The sequence below is a fragment of the Nycticebus coucang genome, chromosome 13 (assembly GCF_027406575.1).
Source record: "Nycticebus coucang isolate mNycCou1 chromosome 13, mNycCou1.pri, whole genome shotgun sequence".
Lineage (NCBI taxonomy): Eukaryota > Metazoa > Chordata > Mammalia > Primates > Lorisidae > Nycticebus > Nycticebus coucang.
Window position 1 is genome coordinate 15,376,173 of NC_069792.1, and position 20,452 is coordinate 15,396,624.

The 20,452-nt window shown below is 39.2% G+C and overlaps 1 protein-coding gene across 2 annotated transcripts in view; it reads right to left on the minus strand.

The window, feature by feature from the left end:
- The window catches only part of LOC128563930 (cytochrome P450 7B1), a 186,707-nt gene that overhangs the window by 147,626 nt on the left and 18,629 nt on the right, over positions 1-20,452 (minus strand). The window contains exon 1 of one of the 2 annotated variants that reach the window (XM_053559477.1): positions 4,870-5,069. The exons of the other annotated variant lie outside the window; for it this stretch is intronic. Within the exon in view, the coding sequence (XP_053415452.1) occupies positions 4,870-5,054 (185 nt within the window). The 5' untranslated portion in view covers positions 5,055-5,069. Of the gene's footprint in view, positions 1-4,869; positions 5,070-20,452 lie in introns of those variants that run through there. 2 annotated transcript variants of the gene reach the window in all.

Genomic DNA, 20,452 nt, shown 5'->3' on the forward strand with positions numbered 1-20,452 from the left:
GGGCTAACCAAGTTCAGTGCAGGCCCTTACCAGGGTCACTTGGGTGCAACTTGGCAACACCTCCTGGGAATCAGGTCTGTAGAATAGTTTAGGCCAAGCATTTCTGAAGGACTTGTGACCAGAGTGCAAGTTCCTCAAACCCCTCGAGGGTAGCAATAGCCCGGTGGTCTACACAGGACATCTGGTACCCGGCAGGCTCAGGGCTAGAATTCTGGGAGTCCTGATGACCACAGTCCAGGATCCTGCACCCCCCGCCCCCTCAGATGCCACAGATAGCCTGATTGTTATCTGGTGGGGGAGAACAGAACGTCTAGCAACCAAAGATTACCATAGCCTGAGTCCTGCCCAGGCATAGATAGAAAACATTGAAGCGGATGAGGCAAGTTTATCCCCCATTTGTAAACTATATAATGTAATCACGTGGTGGGCCTGCATGGACGTGCCTGCGTGGTTTTCCTTTCCTTTGTTTCCCTTCTTCTGACTGTTAATGATTACTCTGAGCACCTTGCTTTGAATAACTCAAATTAAGTTTATGTCTTATGTTGTCGACATGATTTACGATTTTTGATTGGATAAAGAGACCACCAGGAGAATGGCCAGGGCTGCACTTGCTGGCTGCACTTGAGATGCTGCTAGTTACAGCGTAAGCCTCCCACAGACTCCCATCGGTTATTTCACCTGAGATCACTGAGTCTGAGGTTTTTCTTGGGACAACTGCTCTCAGTGCAGATCCTGGGGATCCAGGCCCCCACAGAACCTCACCTCTGATCTGCATAGCTGGCTTTTCTATCTCTGAGCTTCCTCGGGATATAGCAGAGGAGACCCCCCCAAACCCCTGAATGTTCCCACACATGCCACGCTGTGGTGCAGGAGTTAACCGCGTGGAGCTGCCTTCATCCAGCATGGCAGGGGAGCCTGTGCTTCAGTGCTCTGATCCCTTTGATCCTCCCACAGGGCAGTCCTCAGACACAGGCTGTGAAGCTTACCGCGTGCACGTTAGCGCCACCTCCACAACACACCTTGGGTTGGCTTTTCCTCCTTCCCAGCCTCTGCTCCTGCTCCCTGAGGTGGCTTTCCAATCAGACTCCTTCTCCACAAGCCTCTGTCTCAGGCTCTGCTCCAGAGAAATGGAGGCTAAGACACAATCCTGTGCTTACCTACAGTCAGAGGCTTGTGGAGTTGAAAGGAACATTAGAGAGCGTCCGTTTCAAGGACGAGAAATAAATGGCTGGAGGGCTGCGTCCCCCTCACTCCTGTGATAAACGGTCACTAGTTGAATGAGATGCTTCTTCCCAGTGAGCCCAGATATACCCCCAGAATCCTCTACACCGCTGCAGACAACCACCGTCAACTGGTTAAAGCTAATGCTTCAGGTAAAATTCGTTTGTTACCTTAGTTCAACAACATAGTTGAGGTCTCACATAGTTATTGGCTATATACCCTTGAAACACCTCCCCTAACTTCTCTAAACCTCAATTTCCCCATCTATATAACAAGGATAATAATCTGTTTCCCATTGTGGCAAGATTGTTTCATATTCTTTGAATTTTTTTATTTATGTAATATTTAAGAACATAATATACCAAAGCACCTCGCAAGGTATTTGGCACACAGGAAATACTCAATAAACGTACTTCTTTTTCCCCTTTCTTTTATTTTAAAATGCAAGAAGCAGGCAAAGAGCAGACACAGTAGCTCACTGTGTAAATTTGGCAAGTTAGCCTCCATGTTCAAATTGCATATCTGTAGAAAAGACCCAACAACTCATGCCTCACTCCTCATTGTGGAGAGGATCAAATGGAATAATGTTTGAACCACACTACTGTTTTTAATAGTGGTATCACAGGATTACTGCTGTCCTAATAACTATCAGGACAACTATATTTCAAAATGCTAAGGCCTACTGAAGCTAAGAGATCAACGTCACTCATCTGGAAAAAGGCAACATCTTTGGTTACTGCTCCTTCCAACAGATTGCTTCTCACCTGGGACCTCAGAGAATCCTGACCACCATTTGCAGGATGCCACACCCAAGGCAGGTTTTGTTGATGAGCAATGGTTGACCCAGAAGCTCACCAAGCACCCTGGGCCTCTGATGCAATGTGGGAAGAGGAAGGGGGAAGTCTGTAACTCTTAGGATGCCTACCGAGCCTGGGCAGCTTTATACTCCAGGACAGAGAGAGAAGCTGGCTACATAAATCTGGATCTGCTGTAGCTCACCAGGATATAAGATGCATTCTGAAATGTGGCAAACCAGTGACTACATAATGGTAGAAATTTTATAGCGGATGTCACAGCTACCAGGAGGCATGCATGACAAAAGGCCAGAGGTCATCAATCTGCCAATTTCTGAGTTAATAAATCTTCCACTAAACCAAAACCTAATCCCTGAACATTCTGCCCATCACTTTTCTCACTTTTAATGGACGGCCTGCAAGCTGTTTAAGATTGCTTACATCTCTAAATATCTGTACTTTTTACACTGTCCTGCAAAAATGAATTTCAATGTGTTCCTCTCCATTAACTGCACCAGAAATCAAAGGAATGACCAGCAGGAAAACACAGCAGCATGTTAAATTATAAGAACTAGCAAAGAAGCTAATAGATTAATTATTTATAAGAAAAATATAATAAGAGTATGGGATGTTAGACTTTTATGGAAATGGAAATTTAGACCTAGAATGGATCCTAGAGCTCAAGAAATACAAAATTCTTTATTTTATGGACAACTATGGCTCAGAGTTGTGAAATCATTTGCATTAATATAAAGCAACTAACTAGTGAGAAAGATATCACTCTAGAAGTCCAGAGATTGGAACCCTATTTTCCAAACTTCTTTTTAAATATTCTTTGCACTCTATCCCAGCGGTATATCATGGGTAACATGGATCATTTGGGGGCAAAATATAAAAATTACAATAGGAGTTCACAAATTTATTTCAATTTTTTAAGCCTGAGAATCAATACTTCAGAGAATTTTTATATGATAATATTTAGAACTGAAATGTGGAAATAAGATTTCTGAATTCATAATCAAAAATGCTTACATAAAAATAGAATCATGGTCCAATGGAACAGAGTAGAAAGCCCAGAAATAAACCCTCCCACAGAGCATTTTGATCAGCTAATCCTTGACAACTGTGCCAAGAATACACATGAGAAATGTAGAGTCTCATCAATAAGTGGTGTTGGTAAACCTGGATATCTACACGCACAAGAATGAAATTAAAGCCGTATCTAACACCACACATAAAAATCAATTTAAAATGGATTAAAGACTCAAACATAAGGCCTGAAACTGTAAAACGCCAAGAAGGAAACATAGAGGAAAAACTCCTTGACATTGGTCTTGGCAATGGTTTTTTAGATATGACACCAAAAGCACAGGCAACAAAAGTGAAAATAAACAAATGAGAGTAGATAAAACCAAAAGGCTTCTGTACAACAAAGGGAAACAATCCACAAGATGAAAAGGCCTAAAGACTGAGAGAAAACATTTGTAACACACGTATCATATATGGGGTTAATACCCAAAATATATAAGGAACTCATACAACTCAACAGTAAAAAACAAATAACCCAACTAAAAAATGGGCAAAGGACTATAATAGATATTTATAGAAAAACATAAAATGGTCAACAGGTAGATGAAAAGGAACTCAGTATCACCAATCACCAGGGAAATGCAGATCAACGCTATTCTGGCACGTCGTTTCACACCTGTTAGACTGGCTATTACCAAAAGACAAAAGATAGTAAGTATTGGTGAAGGTATGGAGAAAAGGGAACTCCTGCACACTGTTGGTGAGAATGTAAATTGGTACAACCGTTATGTAAAACAGTGCAGAGGCTCCTCAGAAAATTAAAAATAGAACTACCATATGATCTAGCAATCCCACTAACTGGGTATATACCCAATGGAGATGAAATCAGTATCTTCAAAAGATATCTGCACTAAAATGTTCACTGCAACCTTGTTCACCAAAGACAAGATATGGATACAACCAACAAAGGACGAATGGTTAAAGAAATTATAATAGAATATTATTCAGCCTTAAAAAGAAGAAAATACTGCCATATGCAACAACATGAATGAACTTGGGGGAAATTGTGCTAGGTGAATTAAGCCAGACAAAGACAGACAAACGTTGCATGATGTCATTTTTATGTGGAATCTAAAAACGTTTAACTTAAAGAAATAGAACAGAATGGTGGCTGCCAGAAGCTAAAGTGTGGAGAATTGGGGAGATGCTAGTGAAAGGGTGCAAACATTCAGTTACAAGATGGATAAGTTCTAAAGGTCAACTGTAGACCTCGGTTGCTATACTAATAATAATGTATTGTATACTCAAAATGTGCTAAAAGAGTAGATCCTGAAGGTTCTCACTACAAAAGAAAATGTTAACCATGTAAGCGATGTATATGTTAATTATCTTCATTGGGGGAATCATTACACAAAGTACAAGTGTATCAAAACACCGAGTTTTATACATCTTACCTTAAGTATATAGATGTTATTATTTGTCAATCAGACCTTCATAAAGCTGGGTTGGGGAGGAAATGCCTTAAAATGAACTCTTATTTTCTAAAAGGGATTGACAATATTAAAAAAAATTTGTAAGTACAGATTTGTTACTAGGGCAGAAAAGACTTGAAATTATCAAACTAGAAGAGAGTTTAATCAGATCGTAGAAGGACGGACACATTCTTTGGGCACAAAATATGCCTTCTCTTTGCTGACCACCTAAAGCCCTGCTTAGTGGCATGTGTTTTACACCAGAATGCACATAAACCAGAATATACTGTATTTAGGAGTTGGTCTATTTCTAGTCTTACAAGTTTTGTTTCCTAAATAAGACTTCAGATTACCATTTGGGTTTGTTCCCCAAAATTTCAGCACTCCATATGGTTGAAGATGTAGTCCCATCTTCCCAAGAAGACCTTGTGTGAACTGTGTACAGTACTCTCTTCAAACCGTTCACTCCTATGCATATTCCACGGTGAGCAGAAATGCAGGGTTTCTGAGGGAGGCAGGAAATGAGAAAGACAAGCATGTTCCAAAGTTGAGATTCTGAACTGCCTTCCAAATTTGCAAATGTGAAAATTTCTTTAGTTTGCTAAAACTGTTATAAATGATAGCACAGAACATACACATTTAGCTTATGGAAAGTCACACGGTGTGGTAATTACCCTAATTAGAGTTCAAAACCTACTATAGCCATTTTTTCTTTTAGTGCACTAATAATCATATTAGAGTTGTCATTTTCTTTTATCTAAAATAATTATTCGTGAATCTACAGAAGTCTAAACGAGTCATTAGAGATGGATTAAAATTATTTCTGATGTGATGTGAGAATAACCCTACCTATTCATGAGTGATCATACTGTTTGCTCTTCTGACTTATTTTCAATGATAGATTTAATGCTCAATATTACATTAAACAAACAAATGGCTCCTTGAAATTCTACCATTTTTGTAATGCTTATAATAATTTATATGTGAGGGAATTAAGACAATAAACTATCAATACCTGGGTGGAATTAGCTGGAAAAAACAAAACACAAACAAGTAAGAAAATAGGTTACTTCACTGTTTTCGTAATGCATTTGCAACCTTGGTTAAATGATGCAATGACTCGAGGTCACCGGCTGTTGACTACAGCACAAATCGATACAGTATTAAAGTCCTATTCTTCATGAGAAAAAACATTTTTCTTGGTCATTATTCCCATAAAAGTTCAAATCCCTCCAATCAGCATTTAGATAACTTTGATTCATTAATCTTATCAATAAAATTACCCAAAATATCTTGCAGCATTTTTCCTTCCCAAATATCTTCTCTACCCACTTCATTATTCGCTAATATAACTATTAGCAAATAACGTGTGTTTTTCAGTTGTTTCTCATTAGCAGATAGAGAAATAGATAGGGACATATAAATAATGGACAAAAATCTAAAACAGAGGAAGTGAATAAAGAGGCATTATTTATATTTCAAATATATTTTATATTTATATTATTTATATTTCATTATTTATATTTCCTTTTGTAGTTTACTCTTTTGTTGCATTTCCAATATTTAGTTTATTAAAATATCGATATTTTCACCTGTAAGGTCATAGTTTTCCAAGAGAGGCTACTTTTACAGTCACATTTAACGTAACGACTGGTCTACAACCAACCTAAGCTATTCACATAGAATGAGAGACAGACAGACGGACAAAACATTCACTGAGAGCTTTCTGAAATTTTTCTGAAAATGTGCTATGCATTTCACATGTATGATTTCATTTAATCCTTATATCAGAACTATGAGGTAGTTTCTTATAGCCTTCAATGTGCTTATGAAAAAACTGAGACCCTTAAGTAATTTATTTAAGATTATATGTTGGCAGGTGGCTAAGCTTGAATTCAACAGTTTTTCTAAATTTTTTTTTTTTTGAGACAGAGTCTTACTCTGTCACCCTAGGTAGAGTGCCGTGGCGTCATCATAGCTCACTGCAACCTCAAACTCTTGGGCCTGAGCAATCCTCTTGCCTCAGCCTCCTAAGTAGCTGGGACTACAGGCGTACACCACTACACCTGGATAATTCTTCTATTTTGGTAGAGATGGGGTCTTGCTCTTGCTCAGGCTGGTCTCAAACTCCTGAGCTCAAGTGATCTGCCCACCTCAGCCTCCCAGAGAGCTAGAATTAGGAGACACTGCAATGAGCCAAGTTTTTCTAATTTTAGACATAACCTGTTGGAATTAACCGTTAAAAGAACCAAATAAAACTACAGCAAACCAAACCAAACAAAGCAAAGCTCTCAGTAAAAAAAAAAAAAAAATCACCTCCTTTCAGCAGTTTTAATTCCGGGTGGATCTTCCAATTTAATCACAACCTATGAGAGTAGTTGCACCAGATTATGATCCACATACCATTCTTTTATAGATCACCCCGTAATACATCTCTGCAACAATACTATGAGTATTGAAACTGACATTTTCTTTTAAGCATGTGACCATGGTACTCTGTTAAAAATAAACTTCTGGCCTAAATCATCATTAAGTTATATACTCATTATTTGCACTCAATTGAGCCAAACAAAAAATGCATTGCCCATTTTGATATATTATTATTAAACCTTAAAAGTAAAGTTTATTGGAATGTAATCAGCTGAGAGGGAGCTGGTTTCTTTCTTTTCATTTCTTTTTTTTTTAGAGACAGAATCTCACTTTGTCGCCCTCGGTTGAGTGCTGTGGCGTCACATGCCCCTTAATCTCATCTACCCTCGTTGCCTTAATTCTCTACACATGTACCATTGACCCACAAATTTCTATCTCCAATCCAGACCTCAGTCCTCAACCAGAGACCCAAATATCCAACCGCCCTCATCACGTTTCCATGTAGCTGTCAATTGGAAACCTCAAATCTCTCATGACCATCACTGAGGATTCTGCTCCCTCCCAGGCCATTTACAGTTCTCAACATCAGCTCAGAGCAACCTCATCCTCCATACACTCAAACTACAAACCTTCGCCTTGTTTAACTTCTCTCTTTCAGGAAATCCTCTTGGCTCTACCCAAGGGAAAAATTCAGGTTCCCCACCACATAGCAGAAATACTGTGCTGGCCTGGAGGGCTGGCAAAATTGTTAAAAAGTAGACTCCGCAGGAGCCAAGATAACTACTGAGGAGAAGGGGAAGTGCCCAGCACTTCCTTGGATGCCCCAGCACTCTTTGTCCTGAAACAGCTGCTCAGAACAACTCTGACTGCTTTAGAGGTACTTTGGTAATCCTATAGCACCTTTCAGCAAACTGTCATACTAAAATACCCACCTAAAGGAAAACCATAGTACCATTAATGTAACACGGGCTGCAAGACAGGGTAGGATGATGGTACCGTACCTGCATGATTAGTTTCACTGTGAACAACAATGCAAAAACTCTCACTGGGAAGAGATTTAAGGCAACAGCATAGGGTGGGCAGATGTGGTTTTTGCACACAAGAAGGCTCCCCTAGAAGAATTTCCTTTGATGCGCAGGAGGAAGTTCCCTTGTAAGTAACCTCTGATAAAATCATCTAATTCGCCAAGCTGGACTTGTCCAAGTCATGCTTAGGCCTTTCAGTTCCCCCTCAGTTTAAGGAGTGGTTTTTCCATTCGCTCTCAGAATTTTCCCAAAACATTCCCTTCAAAATGTATTCATACTCTGACCACTTCTCACCAGAGCCGCTGCTCATGATCCACCTGACTGGAGTCACTATTACTTCTTAACCTTACAGGTGTCTGCCTCCCACACTGCCCTCTACACAGCAGCTGCAGTGACGGTTTCAGAACAAAAATCAGATTACCTGACTTTCTATTTCTATTCCTTCAATGGTTCCCGCTTCCACTAGCAATAAAGGCCAAAGCCTCAATCATCTACTAGGACCCTCAGAATCTGGCCTCTTAACACTTTTCTTACCTGATGTTCAATAACATTGCACATCCTCCACTTCACTCCCTCAACACTGGCCTCAGGGACTTCAGAGGTGGTCTTCCTACCTCTTCCCTACTCACCTTACCGTCCTCTAACTGGATGGGACATCATGTCCACAGATGGCCCATCTTCTCTCACCTCCCTCAGGTCCTTGCTCAAATTTTATCTTAACAATGAGAGCTAACCTTACCATGCTACATAAAATTACCACTAGCACCACTTACCAAACTCTAGATCTTTCTTACCCTAATTTATTTTTTCCACAGCACATAGGCTAATATGATAATGTACTTATTATATTTTCAAATTACTGTCTGCTTATAATATGAACTCCATGAGTAAAGTGAGGTGGGTTTTTTTATTTATTTATTTTTTGGCTTATTTTATTCTCTGGTATTCCCTAAGCATCTGAAACAATGCCTGCTGTTTATTAGATACTCAATAAATATTTATTGAATGAATAAATGAATAAGGATGATCTTCAGCTATCCTCTTTCTTACTTTTTCAATTAACTTTAATTTCTTCTAATATAGACTTACTTCTCTCAAGATGGGGCAATTGGCTGGTAGCCATGTCCAGCTTTGCATCTTTACAACTTCAGAGCATTAGATAAAAAGGATCTTGCCTCTTTATTGCAGTTTGGAAAATTCCAAAGTAAAAGACTCTTAGGTCACATGCCCATCCTCAGCTTCTGTTGTCCATGCATACAATTGCCAAAGATACTATCATAACAAGCATATTCGCTCAGCCCAGATGCCTAATTCATTGTCACACCTTCCTTCTCTCCTTCCCTCTATGATGGAATTGCTGGATTATTGATACATCGTTACAGATTCTGGGTTCCTCGAGAACAGAAACTGACTTTCATTTCTGTGTAACCGATAGCTAATATAACATGCTCACACTAGGTAGCCAATAAATACTTGTTGACTTGAACAGAAAGGAACACACACAGGGAAAAGCTAATGGAAATGAGAAATGGTTATTGGGGTGGAATAGTCCCTTTCTTTTGGTTTGATGGTTGTTGGAAAAGTCGCGTCAATAGTAACAGTTGACGCCAGTAGCCTCCACTCTTCTTCCAGTGTTAAGTCACAACCTTATGGACTCCTGTGAAACAAACTAATTGCGAAAACACGTACAAATATAGGTGTTAAGCAATCCTGAATTAATAGAGCATGGAAGTGCGAACACTGGAAGATGGGGACCTATTTATACACGTCTTCCTAACTCAGCTATAACCTTGTTAGTGGCAGAGATTGGAGCTTATGCCACTCTCTCCTCGCCTCAGGGTTTTCCATATTGTAGGAGCTCAGTAAGTATTTAGTGAATAGTGTATATCTGCTTTCCTTCAAGTCTGGGCAAGGAAACCCTTCCAAAATCACACATCTGCCTCCAAAACTTCTATTCTCAGAGGTAAGATAACTTTGGGGAAGCCTTACCTCAAATAAGTAGGTGAGTTAGTATTCACACCCTTCCTTATCTATCTGCTTCTAAATCCCTTGCTCTTAATCACTCTGCCATATTCTAAACAAGTGTAAATATGGATGGTTAAATACTTCATCTCTTCTGTTTCCTTTTTATAACAAGGGTTTCATCGGATTTGTTTTTATAAATGGGCTTCTTGTCTCTGAGCTGAGTTCCAATCTGATCTCTGAGTTTTTGTTTCTGTTTAGAGTTCCAAGTATCCTTACCCAATCCTATTTAAAAATTAAAGAAAAACAACTTCCTCTAGCTCTTGGAAACAAAATTGCTCTCAGTGCTCAGAAAGGAGATGTTTCTCACGACCCTGAACTCACTCTGGGATTCAAGTCTTGGGATCCTGATACGTGAGGTCTTGAAACTGTTCTTGTTGTTTAACAAGTGGCCGAAAAGGTAATCCCAATCACCAACTTAGCTCTGACCTGTGAAGCCCCGAGTCCTATTTCTGGGGGTCAGGTTTCTCAGCATTTCATCAACCACTAACTAAAAAGAAAATTGTCCACAGCCTTTGTTTCCCATCTGGTCAATCCTGTTTAAGGATAGCTCTTTTTAAATTATTAATGTATTACTTGTCGATGACCTACAATGTGCCACACATTTTTCTAGGTGCTAAGGACATTGAGATGAATAAAAAGCCGTCCCTGACCAGCTGCTGACACACTGGCTGGGGGACCGATATATACTAACAGATAATTATACTACATTGTGATGTGAATTCGGAGGTGCGAGGGGAAGAGACAGTCAATTTTTCCCGGGATAGAGCCTAAGAAAATGCAAGAAAGGATGGAGTATTTGTTCTGGGCCTAAAATGGCAGAAAGATGGTTATTGCAATGGGGTAAGAAAAAGGCACAGTGTGTTTGAGGACTTGTACATTCCATACAGCTGAGACATATGTGTTTGGGGGAGTCATTTTGAGAATGGTAATGACCTTATAGAATCTTTATCATTCCAAAGCGATTATCTAGTCCACGTTCCTCACTTATTGATGACAAAATTGAGGCTCAGAGAAAGTTGGTGGCAAATGTTATCATGCCATTCTCTCTGCTGTAGAAAATCCATTATTGCTTATTTCATAAACATCAGGGTCCTAGTTTTTCTCTCTCAATAAGGAGAAATATTCTTAGTTATTTTCTTGACCTGGCTGTAACTATGAGCATTCTGACGAAGGCTTAGAAGCGGCAGTTGGAAAGAAAATCACTTACCATCACAGATTCTTCCTTATTTGATCTTACCAACACTTCAGAGACCCCACACGGAGTATGCTGTAGACACAGCCAAAGTGTTAGTCCTTTTCTAAAGTCATCCTGTGATAGAAACAGTGTCTCTGCACGTTTCTCGTTTTTCCTTTTACTAAAAACTATCTCTTCTAAGGAGGGAGGTGGATTAGCAAACAAACCTATGCATATCCTAAATTCAGTTACAAAACTTTGCTTGAAGATGTTGACAAATAAAGAACAACCTATTTTTTTAGGGTTAAATAATCTATCATTATTATAAATTTGTCATGAGACGTCCTACAGATTTGAATATTGTCCTCAAATACTTCAAGCCCTTTTTCCCCATTATATAAATGGAGAGCTTGAGAGTCTTCATTCATGAATTCCTTTTTATAAAACAGTAATAAAGATAAAATGATACAAGTCATTAATAAGATGTACTACAGCCAGTGATGGGGGTCAGGACAGGGTACCCCCAAATGTGGCACCTTGGCAGTTGAGAAAACAGCAGAAACAGGAAAGTCTCTCTCTTAAGACTTAACTGGCCTTCCTCTAAAGTAGGCCATAAGACTTTCATTCCAGAGGAACCTTCCCTGTACCTAGAGGAAAGGATATTCTTATGCTCAAAGACACAGTGATACCAAAAGGAATCTGAATAGGACTTGCTAAGTGCCCCCCCGTAGCTTATCACTATGCGATCATGCCCCGTTGCTTCAATAATACCTCTCCAGATTTGTCCAGTCTTTATCAAACTTTTTATAAAAATATACAGAATTTCCTGTTGCTTTTGGAATCTTCCTGTCTGAAGGCTCCTATGCCACCTAAAATTTGTACTGAATATATATGGAGCTTTTCAATTGTTCATTTATCTTCTGTTATTGGGGTCTCATCCATGAAGTTAGCAATAAGTGCAGTAAGAAATATTTTCTATTATAGACCCAATCTATAAAAACTAAGCCCAGGTAGGGTCATGTGGTTAAAAAAAAAAGAAAAACAATTATGAGCAGTGATTAAATATAAAAGAGAATGAATAATCATAATTAGTGGAGACATGAAAAATAAGGTTGCGTCTTTGGCATATAACACAGGCACTGTTTACAGAGCTGCGGCCCAGAGATTTCACAGCAGCATCACTTACTCTACAAGGTAGTTTATCCCTCTAGTAAAAAATGGACTCAATCCTTGGCTAGGAAACTACTTTACTACTTTAGTTTTTCTCCATTTTTGGTTAATTAAATAGTTGAAAATAATACCTGACGTAGCACAAAGGAACACAAGCCTACTTGAGACCTAAAATAAGATCTAAGGAGGATAATCGGGTGTGTCAGGGGTCACTTGCAGACCCTGTATTACTTATCTCTGAAGAAGCAACAGCCTGAATCACATTGTGAGCACAACTTTATTGCACAGACCCTAGGGATATTGTAGAATATGACTTTCTATACCTGGCTCTATTGGTTAAAATGCCCAACCCATGTTATCTCTGACCCAAAGACGCCATCCACCTGCAGCAGGTTTCCTCTCCAAGGACTCTTCTTTTGAAAGCTTAAAGAGCCAAACTGTCTGGTAATTCTAGAGATTAAAACAAAAGGGGCAAGTTCCATAAATGGATATGGAGGATTTCAATATAGAAAGAAAACACTGTTTTGAATAAATTTCTGTGGAAAAATAAAATTTCCAAAGACTTTATTTTTGGATTCTTTCCCTTAAAAAGGAAGAGTCATTTTAACTTTAAAATATGTCCTCTTTTTTAAAAGTGTGGGTATTATGGCACGCACTATTGCCTGCAAATAGACCAGTGTCACAAATGCTTCGGTCAAAAGTCTTTACCCTCCTTCAGTTAACTGGTGATTTCATATGTTCTAGAAATATTTTTATCTTTTGGCAGGATGCTTGTACACCATATGGTACAACACACTGAGAAGCAAAAAGGGTAGAACTAGTTTAAAATATATACACGTATATATTTATACATATGTGTGTATATATGTAAATGTGTATATACGTACACACACATACGTGCACATGGACTGCACGTGCAGTAAAAGAAGTTGCACGGAGGGCTGCAGGCAAACAGAAAAACAAAGTTGCACCTTCCGTGTACAGTGCCGAGAGGTTTTTCTTGCCCACGGGAAAAAGGTCGTGCAAAATACAAAGCAAGATGAAAAGTTCAGCATAGACCTGAAAGCGTTCAAGAGATATATCAGGAACCACCAGGCTTCGCTACATCGGGTATTATTTGAACTGCCCATAACACCTGCTCATTCAATATTGAACGCTGCTTCGCTGCGCTGAGTGCAATAGTAACTGCCATGATGACACAGGCAACAGCTTGCATAATCCATTTAGGATTGTTAAGATGAGAAACATACTAAACTATCTTTAATTAACTTCCACAGAGTGAAACTATCTTTCCCGTTTGATTTCAGGTTCCTTCAACACAGTTTTTTGAAACCACCTTTTGAAAACGGTGATCTTGAATCAAATTTTACCAAGTTTTTAGAAAGACTGAGGGGTGACGGTCAACCTGGCCACTCCCTTGTGTCAAGGGGTTTCATAAATGGATCGCTTCTCCTGCTTTTCGCTGTATCTGACATCAGGCAGGCTAGGCCTGCAGTAAACCCCACATCTTCTGCAATAGCCAGTAAAGGGGAGAAGGAAAGAGAGCTCTTCTCCCATGTTGACTCTCAAGTGTACCTTTCACACAGTTTACTGCAAGAGGGAGACGATTTTTTGCTTGCTTTATTCTTAGACTTAATATATTCTTTTTTGAAAGTCCAAATGAATGTGTTCAAATCTTCTAGAAATTCTCAAAATGTATTAGATCTTTTATTTCTAGTAAAGAGGAAGTGCTAACATCAAGACATTACTGTAATAAAAGTTAGAAAAAAGAAAAAAGTGTTAAAAGTATGAGCTTGAAATCAAACACCCAAGGTTTGATCCCTAACTGAACTACATTCTAGCATTATTTAAATGATAGTTAAATGAGGAAAGTTATGTGAAAGCATTCAATAAAATTCAAATTAATAATGAATAAAAAGCACTTGCCTCTACGTCTAATAGGAATATAGACAATTCTCAGACATGTTGGCTGTCATTATTGTAAGTCACAGTCAATGCTGTGGTACTATGCACCCAAAATACAAAAAATGTAGAAAGGCGTCCACAGTGTTAAGGGAGTAGCCAGCGTTAAAGTGATACCTGTCATCCAAAGAAGTTGATTCCTTCACATCCTTGCCCAAAGGACACCACCACCAAAATATAATAAATACCAAGACCCCAAGTCCTCCCTGGATGTGACCCAACACTAAGCCACTTGTCTTCCTGAGATAAAGTGATTTGGGTGTTCATAGTTCTAAAGTACGACTAATATAAAGCAACGCTTTCACCAGGTCAGCTTTGATTTTTCTAATAGAAAATATGGTTTCATTGATAGTTTATGAGGACTTATCCCACCATTATTCGTTGAAGTGTACTGAGAACCGAATATGTAGATGATTCTCTACCATTACTAAAAATAGACTCAGCCCTCTGACAAACTGGTTCTGATTTGTTAAATAAAGCAGACCGTCCACATATACCAGGGAATGAAAGCTTAAGCACAATATATAAACCTGAATACATATTTTTAATAAGACATATTTTAATAAGACATATTTTTAAGCTCTGAATTTTCAGAAGCATGAGTTTCAGGGTTTGACTGCACTCCAGTTACCATGTTTTCAGTTAGGTCTATACTAAAGAATAATCACTGCACCAATATGTTCTCCATTTATAAATATTCATGATGGTAAGCACCTGCTTATGAAATCTTCAATGGAAGCAGCAGGAAACATGACATTTATGACATTAGGTGCTATTTTTGTATGAATTTTGTATATTTTGATATCAATATCTAATAGAAATCTGAAATATTCATACTGAAGAAAGATAATAATTACTACACCAAGCCATTCATTCATTCACCTTTCGCTCCTCTAACAAATATTCACTGAGAACTTACTCATTGCCAGATATTATGCTAGGAGCTACAACAAAAGTAAAGGTTTTAAAGTTTCTTCTTCATTAATATCAACTGTTTAAGATGAAGTTATGAGGAGAAATGACAATGAATTTAAATTCTGTTATGGTTGCACTTTTGTTAAAATTTCTATTAATTTTTATATTAAGCAATTATAAACTTAATTAATCCTTTCCACTTTCCTATTGAAAAAAAAAAACTCATCCAAAATACTTGCATGTTGAAAAAAGATACTAAACCCATAAAAATGAACAATTCAGCTATAAAAATGCATGATATAATAGACGTCACCTTATTCAGCAAAGTAGCTTTCTATAATTCTGTCCTTTGCCTTTCACAGAACAGTAACCTGGAGTAGTTTCAATGCGATTTTACTTTGTATAAAGCACAAAAACATTCTCCTGCAAGAAGCTGTTAATCTTTCCTCTACAGCTGATGTTCCCTGTGCTCTATTATTTTGGGGAATCAGTGACGTACAGCTCCCATTCCCTTAGACCCCTTTAGACCCTCAAGGTCATGCCCAACTTTTTCCTGCAGGCTGCAGGCAGCAATTAGCAGGTGTGTACCAAATCAGTGCCAAGAGAAATCTCCAGACCAAATCACGTCTGGGTCTCAATACCTACAACCTACAGCTTATTTTCTTTTTTTTTTTTTTTTTTTTTTTTTTGTAGAGACAGAGTCTCACTTTATGCCCCTTGGTAGAGTGCCGTGGCATCACACAGCTCACAGCAACCTCCAACTCCTGGGCTTAAGCGATTCTCTTGCCTCAGCCTCCCAAGTAGCTGGGACTACAGGTGCCCGCCACAGCACCCGGCTATTTTTTTGTTGCAGTTTGGCCGGGGCTGGGTTTGAACCCGCCACCCTCGGCATATGGGGCCGGCGCCCTACTCGCTGAGCCACAGGCGCCTCCCTCCTACAGCTTATTTTCAAAAACATTTTTAAAAGTCATGGAATTACTAGATACACAACAAACATTCAAAACTTGCTTGTGAATCGATGAATTAAGGGAGAGAGACATTGATGAACAGCCCATGACAACCTGTGAAGGTTAGGACCCAAAATTCTCAAATTATTATGTATTAGCATAATGACAGAGGTGCAATTCAGAATGTTTACCTTCCATCCTGCTCCTCAAGAGCAACCAGCAAAGTCAGCTGAGGCCCGGTCTCCCATTCTCACCCTTTGAACCTTCTTGCAAGCAGCTGTGCAGTTTAAGAACTTGGGAAACTTCGCTATCATGCTAGTTTTCTGTGCAGACTATAACAAATGACCATGAATTTAGTGGCTTACGTAACACAGATGTATTATCTTACAGTTCTATGGGCCAGAAGACAAAAATGGGTCTCTCTGGGACAATATCATGGTGTTGGAAGGGTTTGACTTGTTCCTTTCAGGAGGCCCCAGGGGCTGCATTCTTTGACTCAAGGACTCCTCCCTCCTCTGAACATTTTCAAAGCCAGGAAGAGTCAAGTCTTTCTCACATCACATCACTCTCACCTCCTTTTCTTCCCCTCACCTCCTACTTTCAGTTATGACCCCTTTGATTCCACTGAGCTCAACCGAATAATACAGGATGGTACTCTATTTTCGGGCTAGCTGACTAGCAGACCTCATTCTTTCTGCAACTTTAATTCCTCTTTGCCATGCAACCTAATATATATACAGGATCCAGATATTCCAATGTGGGTATCTGGGGTTGAGAAGGTTTTATTCTGTCCTCCATGGCTCTACAGGATCTAGAACCAGAAACCCAGCTCTACCCCTGAGTACCGCTGCACCTTAGGCCAATTAATTGATCACTTATTATTTTAGTCCCTTCTTTTGAAAATATTTCAATAATTAGTTATCTCTTGAAAGGAGTAAGGATAAAATGAGGCAATATATGCAAAATATCTAGGCATTGAACCTGGCACCTAGTAGGGCCTCAATATTATTCACTTATGTCTTCTCTTACCATCCTCTCAAAAGTCACCACTGTATTGGGATGGAGCTGAATTTTTTTTGTTTGTTTGTTTTCAGTTTTTGGCCGGGGCTGGGTTTGAACCCGCCACCTCCGACATATGGGGCCGGCGCCCTACTCCTTTGAGCCACAGGCGCTGCCCTGGTGCTGAATTTTTGATCCAATTTCACTTCAGCTTCAAAGCCAGGATCTCGGCCCTGCACCACACTGCTTTCTGCAGGTCTCAATACTGAGAAAGACTGAGCCACAGATTACTTCACATAAACAAATTGCCAGCTATGGTCCGGATGTTTGCATCCTCTCAAAAATTGCACCGTGAAACCTCCCCCTCAAAGTGGTGGTAATAGAAGGTAGGCTCTTTGGAGGGGATTAGATCACTGGAACAGAGCCCTCATAAACAGTTCAGTACCCTTATAAAAGAAGCCTGAGAGGTTCTTTGTCGCATAAGACACAGCGAGACGGCATCATCTATGAGGAATGGGCCTTAGCCAGATGCCATATCTGCTAGCAACTTGATATTGGAATTCCCATCCTCTATAATTATGAAAAATAAATTTTTGATGTTTATAATCCACCAGGTCCATGGTATTTTTTTTTATTGTTAAATCATAGCTGTGTACATTTGTGCAATCAAGGGGTACAATGTGCTGGTTTCATATACAATCTGAAATATTCTCATCAAACTGTTCAACATAGCCTTCATGGCATTTTCTTAGTTATTGTATGTAAACATTTGTATTCTGCATTTATTAGGTTTTGCCTGTACCCATTCTAAGATGCACCCTGGGTGTGGCCCCACACATTGCCCTCCCTCCACACTGACTTCCCCCCTCCCTTGCCCTCCCTTGGCCCTTTCCCCATATTCTTGTGCTATAGTTGGGTTATAGCCTTCATATGAAAGCTATAAATTAGCTTCATAGTAGGGCTGAGTACATTGGATACTTTTTCTTCCATTCTTGAGATACTTTGCTAAGAAGAATATGTTCCAGCTCCATCCATGTAAACATGAAAGAGGTAAAGTCTCCATCTTTATTTAAGGCTACATAATATTCCATGGTGTACATGTACCACCATTTGCTAGTCCATTCGTGGGTCAATGGGCACTTGGGCTTCTTCCATGACTTAGCAATTATGAATTGGGCTGCAATAAACATTCTGGTACAGATGTCTTTGTTATATTGTGATTTTTGGTCTTCTGGGTATATACCTAGTAAAGGAATTATAGGATCGAATGGCAAGTCTATTTTTAGATCTCTAAGTGTTCTCCAAACATCCTTCCAAAAGGAATGTATTAGTGTGCCTTCCCACCAGCAGTGTAGAAGTGCGCCCTTTTCTCCACATCCATGCCAACATCTCTGGTTTTGGGATTTTGTTATGTGGGCTACTCTTACTTGGGTTAGGTGATATCTCAAAGTAGTTTTGATTTGCCTTTCTCTGATGATTAAGGATGATGAGCTTTTTTTCATGTGTCTGTAAATCATGTGTCTGTCTTCTTTTTTTTTTTTTTTTTTGTAGAGACAGAGTCTCACTTTATACCCCTCAGTAGAGTGCCGTGGCATCACACAGCTCACAGCAACCTCCAACTCCTGGGCTTCAGCGATTCTCTTGCCTCAGCCTCCGGAGTAGCTGGGACTACAGGCGCCCGCCAAAACGCCCGGCTATTTTTTGGTTGCAGTTCATCTGGGGCCGGGTTTGAACCCGCCACCCTCGGTATATGGGGCTGGCGCCTTACCGACTGAGCCACAGGCGCCGCCCGTGTCTGTCTTCTTTAGAGAGGTTTCTTTTCAAGTCCTTTGCCCACCCTGAGATGGGATCACTTGTTATTTTCTTGCTAATACATTTGAGTTCTCTATGGAGTCTGGTTATTAAACCTTTATAAGAGGTATAACCTGCAAATATTTTCTCCCATTCTGAGGGCTGTCTGCTTGCTTTATTTACTATGTTCTTGGCTATGCAGAAGCTTTTCAGTTTGTTCAGGTCCCAGTAATGTATTTTTGATACTGCTTCAATTGCTTGGGGAGTCCTCCTCACAAAATATTCACCCAGGCAGATTCCTTCAAGAGTTTTCCCTGCACTTTATACAAGTATTTTTTATAGTTTCATGTCTTAAGTTTAAATCTTTTATCCAGTGAGAGTCTATCTTAGTTAATGGTGAGAAAGATGTGGGTCCAGTTTCAGTCTTTTACAGATTGCCAGCCAGTTCACCCAGCACCATTTGTTAAATAGGGAATCTTTTCCCCACTGAATGTTTTTAATTGGCTTGTCAAAGATCAAATAACACTAAGTGGCTGGATTCATCTCTTGGTTCTCTATTCTGTTCCAGACATCTACTTCTCTGCTTTTGTGCCAGTACCATGCTGTTTTGATCACTATCAATTTATAGTACAGTCTCAGGTCTGGTAGCATGATTCCTCCTGCCGAGTTTTTATTGCTGAATAATGTTTTGGCTATTCGAGGTTTTTTCTCATTCCATATAAAACAAAGTATTATTTTTTCAAGATCTTTAAAATATGACAATGGAGCTTTGATAGGAATTGCATTAAAATTATATATTGCTTTGGGTACTATAGACATTTTAACAATGTTGATTCTTCCCAGCCATGAGCATGGTATGTTTTTCCATCTGTTAACATCTTCAGCTGTTTCTTTTCTTAAAGTTTCATAGTTCTCTTTATAGAGATGTTTCACGTCCTTTGTTAGATAAACTCCCAAATATTTTATCTTCTTTGGCACTATTGTGAAAGGAATAGACTCCTTGACTGTTTTTTCAGCTTGGCTATTATTGGTATATATAAAGGCTACAGATTTATGGGTGTTGATTTTGTAGCCTGAGACATTGCTGTATTCATTGATCACTTCTAAAAGTTTTGTACTAGAATCCCTAGTGTTTTCCAGATATATGATCATATCATCTGCAAAGAACGAAAGTTTGATCTCTTCTGACCCTATGTGGATACCCTTGATCGCCTTTTCTTCCCTAATTGCAATGGCTAAAACTTCCATTACAATGTTAAAGAGCAATGGAGACAATGGGCAACCTTGCCTGGTTCCTGATCTAAGTGGAAATGATTTCAATTTAACTCCATTCAATACGATACTGGCTGTGGGTTTGCTGTAGATGGTTTCCATTAGTTTAAGAAATGTGCCTTCTATACCAATTTTCTTAAGTGTTCTGATTATGAAGGGACGCTGGATATTACCAAAAACTTTTTCTGCATCATTTGAAAGAATCATATGGTCCTCATTTTTTAGTTTGTTTATGTGCTGAATTACATTTGTAGATTTACGTATATTGAACCAGCCTTGAGACCCT